This window comes from Rhamphochromis sp. 'chilingali', assembly GCF_963969265.1.
Source record: "Rhamphochromis sp. 'chilingali' genome assembly, chromosome: 1".
NCBI classification, from domain to species: domain Eukaryota; kingdom Metazoa; phylum Chordata; class Actinopteri; order Cichliformes; family Cichlidae; genus Rhamphochromis; species Rhamphochromis sp. 'chilingali'.
In genome coordinates, this window is record NC_137929.1 from 41,904,408 (window position 1) to 41,912,723 (window position 8,316).

General features: G+C 43.2%; 1 protein-coding gene across 1 annotated transcript; it reads right to left on the reverse strand.

The window, feature by feature from the left end:
* nop10 (NOP10 ribonucleoprotein homolog (yeast)) lies at positions 1-4,711 on the reverse strand. The gene is made up of 2 exons (XM_080894460.1): positions 4,501-4,711; positions 1-316 (listed from the first exon to the last, which is right to left on the reverse strand). Exons 1-2 carry the CDS (start codon positions 4,552-4,554, stop codon positions 176-178), a joined length of 195 nt encoding a protein of 64 aa, XP_080750586.1. The 5' UTR covers positions 4,555-4,711; the 3' UTR covers positions 1-175.
* Positions 4,712-8,316: the final 3,605 nt, after the last annotated feature.

Below are 8,316 nucleotides of genomic sequence, written 5' to 3' on the forward strand. Positions count from 1 at the left end.
TATGACGCAAAGATTTATTTAGCATGAACAAATTAAAAACCGCCACCCTTAAAAAAATATGAACAAATTCCATCATCGCATCAATAGAGGGTACGAGCAGTCCTTTAAATCCGGCTCAGGTGTTTTCTCGCTCTTCTCCTTGTAGCTCCATCCTGATATGTCTTTCTCCTCCTCCTCACATGACAGGCTTGGGCTGCTGGGTCAGCAGTATGTTGAAGCGTTTCTTCAATATCACCCGGTGCCGGGAAAACTTGTCATCTGGGGAGAATCGAGCCGGGTGGGCCGAGCTGGTGGGCTCCCCATCTGGAGTCACCTTCTGTGGAAAGAGAAAAGAGTGTGCTTGTGCTTTTTAAGGGTTTCAAATCATGAAAATAGATTTTCAGTATGTTTTCAGATTTCTCCATGACAGCTGGCGGCGTTGCAGAGCTAACACAGGGAGAGAGAGACAACCATTCAGACCCAGGACCAGTTTAGAACTGCAGCAGTCAGAAGTCATGGTCCTCATAGCCCAGTTTTGGACCCTGAGACACAGACAGCAAAAGCTGTAGATGACGCTGAGGAGAACCACATCCAGCACCTGGAAAAATCAGCTGTGGTGGCCTCAAGAGTTGTGTCCTCTCCCTCTACACAAACAACTGCATCACTAAAGACCTGTAGGTCAAAATCATGAAATGTGCAGATGACATGACTGATGACTCTCCATACAGATGTGGGGTTGAACAGCTGTCCCTGTGGTGTAATCAGAACAATCTTGAGCTGAATATGCTCAGAAATGTGGAGACTTCAGTTGGAGCTGTTCAGCACACCCCCACCCCTCCCCCTAAGGTGCCGGTACACCCTCCGCAACGGTTACAGACAATTCCACTTACACTCACTGTTGAGGCACTGCAGTATTCTCCTCAACAGTAGGAGTCGCCACTCAGAAAATACTGCCAATTACAGAGCTGATATCAGAGGAGAAGTCAAAACTAGATGCAAAGACATTGCTGAACTTTTCTGGGGGGGGGGTTTCCATAAAGTCTCATATTTTCAAACTGTTGAAACATATTCCTCTAGGTAACTGAATCTCTGAGCATCTGCAATGGAACATCATTAAAATGGCGTTAAAAACTTAAATGATCTTACACTCATGTCTTCAAGCCATCTGCACAATGTTTCAGGTTACAAAAATCTAGAGGTGCATGTCTGGTTCAAGTGACACGACGCGTCCCAGTGTTAAAGACGTAATGTTTGCCACAGGGGCAGGAATTACTTACTCAGCATCATTGTGTGTGCTGTGGAAACCTTCAGGTTTCTGGGATCCAGAACATCCCAGGATCCAGAACCTCCCAGGATCCAACACAGACAAAATCATCAAGAAGACACAGCAGAGGATGAACAGCCTGAGCTTTTGCAAGAAGTTCATTCTCTGCACTCTGAAAAACATTACTGTATGGTTTGGATTTAACAGGACGAGACCAGACTATAACAGACACTAGGGTCTGCAGGTAAAACAAACAAACGTTGGTGCCGACCCATCCTCCATGCAGGATTCGTACAAATCCAGAGTCAGGAAACAAGCAGGTGAAATTACTGCAGACCTATCACAACCTGAGAACCTTCACAGACATACCGCAAACAACCTGTTCCAACTCCTCCCCACTGGTAAATGCTACAGAGCACTTCATGCCAAAACAAGCAGACACCTGGATCGTCTCTTCCCACAGGCCGTCACCCTGTAACACCAACACTCTCATAGTGTTTGTACTTAAAACATCCATTATTACTGCTGCTGAACCAAATCGAGCTGTATACACCGTTTTGTTGTCTATATACCATTTACACAACACTGTCAAGTTCCCATTTATTTACTGTATGTATCGTAACCAGGTATCCCTTATTTATTCATTTAGTTCAACACCTTCACACTCATCTTGTTGCAATTGTCGGAGTCATGGTATTATTGTCTGAATTCACTGTTTGTCCAGTCTGAGCCCTATATTCCTCAATAAAGCTCCCAATTCAGACCAATTTGATCTTAAGTGGGCTGGAGGAATAAAACCATTCTCCAGTAACCTATATCTGAAAGAACAGCTCTAACAGTTCCCTTTTCTTTGAGTGTACAAACTATTTCCATGTTCACATTCAATCACTGAGATTTCCTGTGTCTGCAGACTGCTTCTGCCTCAGGCTGTGTGTTTACTGGCCCCAGGCAACTAGACCACCTCCCAACTTTACAAGCCAGCACAAGAGTTTCTTCACTTGTGACCTAACTAATAGGTAACCAACAGTTGTTGAGCTAAAACTTGCCCATAATTTCTCATTTCCTTTAAGGTGATTGGAAAGTCACAGGATGCAAGACGCCCTTGCTGTCGAAAGGGCTTTCCAACAGAGGCAGATTTAATAAACAACATGGTTAAAATGAAAAGCAACTCAAGATGTACATTTATTTATTAGGAAGAAAGATAAAACTACACGACAGCTACAGGGAAGTCACGCAAGAAAATGCTCACAGTGAATGTGACAAAAAAAGCATGAGGTACCTCAAAGTCGACTAAAAGCATTTAAGTAAAAACTGCCAAGTGTTGGACATGTCCTTACGGTGGACGAAACGCATCGAGGGCAACTCCAAACATTCGTTTCTGGTTATTCTGTAATCGCAGCTAATTTCAAAACACCCCGATGAATACCACCAAACACAGAAACTGCGTCTGTGCAGTCCTAACCCAGGATCTGTCTGCTTAAAAGTTAATGTGTGATAACCTCACACTCAAGAGATGGAGGAAGATGGAAGCAAGAGCGGACCGCAGGGGAAGCAGGAGTTACGCTCTAAGGTAAGGACCGCTTAGCTGTGTGGGAATTCCAAGCTGAACGCCAACATCACCTCAAATTTCTACAGGTGTGCAATCGAGAGCTTGCTGACGAGCTGCATTACAGTTTGGTACGGAAGCTGCTCTGCCAGCAGAGCACATCACTGGCATGAGGCTTCCTGCCATTCAGGACATTTATCTTCAGCGATGCCTCTGTAAAGCACACAGCATCATCAAGGACCACAGCCACCCAGCACATCAGCTCTTCTCCTTGTTACCATCTGGCAGACGTTACAGGAGCCTGTCTGCTCGGACTACAAGACTTAAAAACAGTTTCCACCATCAAGCCATACGACACCTCAACCACAACACTTAAACACACACACACTCTCCACAGGATGCACTCAGAAGCTACCCTGCAGCTTCACAAGTACTCTGTATAATCTGCACTGGTCACTCCCCTTTATTGGTATTTATATTTTTAAAAAGTGCAATACTGTAACAACTGCCACAAAAAACAAAAACTTTTGTACTGTTTAGTTTGTACTGCTGCTCATTCCTGTACAATATCCCATCTGCCCCCCACATTCCTATTTAAGATTTTCTTTATTTAATCACTAGTGTGTACATATATTTATATATACACACACATACACATATATATAGTCAGTTAACTGAAAATCTCCTTTTTCTTTTACTACATGTTATTAATATTTTGCTCTTACTATTTTTCTATTTATTTTTATTATATTTTATTTCTACTGTACCAGTCTGCTGAGTGACTGTCTTCTGCTCGTCAAATCCATTTCTTTGCGATGTTGACCCTGTGCTAACTTGCATATGACAAATAAAACTGAAAGCTTAACGTCCCAAATTATCTCATGATTCCTGAAAATCAGACACTGAATCTGTGCATGCGTTGCTCGCTGAGGTTACCTGGTTGGTTTGCATTACTGAGGCACACTCCAGAGCAGTGCTGGACTACGGTGAAGAGGTGCAGTCCTCGTTGTTGGATTAGATTAACGGTGGTCTCACATTTATACAAAATTTACAGGGGCGACAATTATAATGAGCTCTTCTAATACAGCTGCTTATAGAGCTGGCTCTGCTGTGACCAGTCAAGCTCTAGACGGGCTGTCAGCAGAGAGCAGCCTGTCCACTACAGATATTAAAGAAAACTGTTGTTCCAACTTTCTGCAAAGTCACACTGCCCCACCACACCTGAGCTACATGCCAAAGCCTACTTTAACTTCTGCCCAATAAACTCTGTTAACTGTCGTGTTTTACTACTTTCAGCCACCTACTTTTATGTTTCACTTGCTCAATTTGACATATTTCACTATATTACACTGACCTACTACCTAATAGATTTAATTAAACGCATACGTCTTGTATTTTGTCGTGTTTATTTTGATTTCAAAGCAGTTTTACCTCAAGCTATGACAATTATCGAGTGATACTCCACTCGGGTTTTTAAACGTATGCGACTGTACAAACTGTGCGTATGGTGGCTTCGTGACGATAAAATCCCCGAAACGTTTTGCTGTAATGTTTACTGTATACAAACATACATATAAAAAAAAACAGACCATATTTTAAAGTTGGGCATTTTCCCAGGTGTTTCAGCTCTTTACATCTACGTTAACGTTAGCAGCGGAGACGCGTTTACAAAGAATAAAGGGAAACATGTCGGAGATAAACACAACTTTACCTTCAGAGTGTAGACTCTGTCCCCGTTTTCATTCAGGTAATACTGCAGAAACATCCCGACCGAGCTGGTTTTTTTTTACACTTCAGGGGTTCAAAATATGTATACGAAGCTGTTTATATCGAAAACAACGCAAAAATTGCTGTAATGCGCTCTTTTCTCTTGGATTTCCACGTGCAGCGGACGTTGGTTCGCTATGGGACGGAAGAGCGGATATCCGGTTCAGCACTTAGAGCATTCTGGGAAACGAAGTCTCACTAGCTTTTTCTACCCTTTGCATTCCGTTTGAATCTCAAACGATACCCTGGAGACAAGATCCGAACTCTGTTGCCATTAACGCGATCGCTTATTATTGTCACGTGACCCAGTTTTAAAAAATAAAATAAGATAAGATAAGATAAGATAAAAAGATTAAACCTGAAGTTTCTTGCATAATTTGCTTTTTCCGTTAATGATTATGTTGTACTCCTTCATAAAACATTACAGCTCTTTGTATCTGCAATCAAAAAGAGACAAATAAATAAATAAACAAAACAATGAGCCCACATGTCATAAAAAGTTGCAATGGATAAAAGCTGTACTATAATTAAAGTAATTTGTGTGTGTATGTGTGTGTATGTGTGGGGTGAGGGAGGGGGGGGGCAGAATTCTTGTGCATCACGGTGGGTGAAATATGGAATGTTTACATACAAAAATTTGCCTTCATTTGGTTTCTTTTGAATTTTGGTCTGAGCAGAGTGTGCACCTACTACAGCATCTAAGAGAAGATTAGTTTATCTTCACTAACAAAGGTAAGGCAACCGAGAAATGCTATTAACTACAGTGTGCACTGTTTCTGTCGTGTGCATGTAACGCTGAAAGGCTGTCTTGTGTTTGCAAACACCACTGTGTGGATATCTTTCACTGAGCACTGATTGTTTTCATAAAGGTTGTCATAACTGCTCATGTTAAAATTAAACGGCATGTGTTGAAATTAGAGGTGACTCTGTACCACCAGTTCAGCTAACCCAGTCTTAAGCATCTAAACTCCCTCACCTAAACACTAAGTTAATAATAAAAACTTATCTGCATGCACTGAGCCCGGCTAAGTAATGTTGTTGTCTAACAGTCACACAGTTAGAGTATACTCTGCTAGAGCACACAGCCCACAGCATCACTGTTTTTATTCTTACTACGGTCTTTTCAAAGGCAGATCGCTCTTCTAAGCTTCTCAGGCTCGGCTTGTTTGTCGTTTCTGACATATGTCCACGTAGGTGACACGGTCACATCTCGTTGTGTTATTAATGACACATTTGTCTTTACACCACATTAAGCATTTACATGTTAGTTAATGTGGAGCTGTCCATACGTGGAGTTCCAAAGCACCTGTTTGCAAGAGTGAAAGCTGGCTTTAAGATAAGACACGAGCCTTTGGGCATCAGAAGAGGAAACGTTTTTATAATCTTCAGTTGTCTAATTTTGGGAATTGTGTATAAATTGGAGCCTCAGTTTCCTGTCCTTGGCTGCCAGCAGTGACACCAGATGTGGTCTTCTGCTTCTGTGCATTCAGATATGCTTTTCTGCTTACCTTGTGTGCACCTACAAGTGTTTATTTGAGTTACTGATGCCTTCTTATCAGCTCCAACCAGTCCGCCCATCATGCTTTCACCTCTGACATCTAAAAGAGTGTAACACAGAATGGTCTTTCTTGATCCTCATCGATCCTTTAACTGTTAAAATCACCAATATGAATCGCCCTATTATCTCTGACAGTAAAGAAGCAAACGCACAGAACCAGGATGGATCCAGCTCAGTTGTTTCCATTCTCCCTGCAACATCCCAACCCCCACCAACACCTTCAGCAGCAACACTGGCAGCACCTTCAGCAACAGCAGCTCTATCCTGTGAGCTCAGCTGCAAGGGTAATTCCATTTGTCCCCCAAACAAGAGCTGCAGAAAGGCAAAGAAATAGAGTAGACTGGCATCCAGGAAAGGAGCAGCATGCTGTGCAGCATCTCCCAGCCCAGGTGGACTCCTTCCAAATCCTCCTGCCAGCTGTCTACCCGCCTCCGCTCCACCTCCAGCCTTTATCGCCTGGCGAGCCCCTGTATAGGCCCTACTCTTCTCAACAGTCCTACTGGCTGCCCATGCCCAGCTACAGTTACAAGGCCCAGCCCTACATACAGCTGCCCTTCAGCTCCAGGCCCGGGCACCTCCCACCAATTCTGTGTCCGCAGATCGTGCTGCTCCCTCAGACTCACTGTGCAAACCAGTAAGGGCTCTATTACTGCACATGTTACAATAACTAATACTGGATATGTCTTGATTGTGTCTGACCCCACCATTTGTGCCACAGGGTCTACATAAGTTCGCCCGCAGAGGTGACAACAGCATCAAGACAGAGGACAGAGGTGGATGCAGGGTCAGGAGGTCAGGGGTCAAAGAGCTGTGCAAAAGGTACCTGAACAGCTAAGCTGACCACCAGCTGAAAAAAAATCAAATATGATTGAAATTTAATTAGACTTTTAGCAAAGTAGTGAGAAATAAAAGCTAATAGTTATTGTCCCGTTTTTACTATGTCTGTCTTCACTAACAGAGGACCAGAAGAACAATCCACACAAAGGCAACCCAGGCAATGAAGCCGAACCAGGCAATGAAAGCAAGACTCCCAAAGAAAACATCCCAGCCAGTCTTACAGAGGACTGTTGTTTTCCCGGACCTACAGCCTCTTTAGATGAGGAAGCAGTGAACAAACATTCCATTGACGAATGTTTTAGTCTCCTAGGGTCCTTCTTTGACCAGGTGAGCAGTTGTATTGAAACTGTAAACAGCCTTTTTCAACCAAGTCATCCACAAGTAGAAAAAATACATTTTGTAAGCTGTGTTTGTGTATAGATATTTTACCCTTCGTCTGTTCCAGCTGCTTCCCACTCAGGCTGAAGACCCCAGGGAGGAGGAGCATGGAGAGGCTGGGTACCTGAACATGGAAAACAGTTCCTTCCTGGAGTATATGGATGAGCTGTGCAGAGACGAGGAGTTTGTCAGTAAGGTAAACTGTCCATGTATAACCCTTTCATTATATTTAGAGCAGGAAGACAGCATCACACCAATAAATTATGTGAAGTGTTATATATTTGTTGCCGTTAGCAACTGTTAAGAAAAAGCTGATGGGGACCTGTGATTTGAATTACTTGTAATAGCCAGCAGGGGGCGATGCCTCTGTTTGTAAACATTAAATCTGAATGCAATAGTCTGGAAAACAACCTGCTCCTTACTTGATCGGCAGGCTCAATAACCACCGTCATGATGAGTTCATGGCTCAGTCAATAATTTGAGGATTTACTGCATAAAACACAAAGCTATGTTTTGTATGTTTTGGGGCCCATTGTAGAGAAAAAGAATGATTAAGCAGGTGAGGCTTTAGTGTGAGTGGACAGTTTCCCTCAGATTGTCCACCATCCTCCAGCTGTTCAGGAAAATGTGTAACCTCCCTGTGGTCGGTTAGTGGTTGCTGGAGGTAGCTGGGTGTAGCTAGGAGAATGTGGTCCTAAGAAGGGTCTGGCATGTCTGCAAATACTTGTGGACTAATTGCCGAGTCATAGTGAAGCTTGTAAAAGTGCAGCTGACGAGTGTTTGCAGGCAAGCTGGCGTCTTCCATAAAAAACTACTGACGGAGGAGGTTTGCAACTGGTTAGCTACCACTTGCCAACTAGTTGGTGAATACAGATTTTTACTTAGAGTCCAGTTTTTTTCCTGGATGACCCTGAAGGCCCTTTCACATTGGACGCAGCTTACGCTGCGCTCACTGCTAGCTAAAGCAAAGGACACAAAATTTGTGTC

Excerpts from the sequence above, each read along its gene's own strand:
- nop10 (XM_080894460.1), bottom strand. The coding sequence starts at position 4,554 with ATGTTTCTGCAGTATTACCTGAATGAAAACGGGGACAGAGTCTACACT. Across the intron at positions 317-4,500 it reads ACAGAGTCTACACTCTGAAG|AAGGTGACTCCAGATGGGGA; the intron begins GTAAAGTTGTGT and ends CTCTTTCCACAG.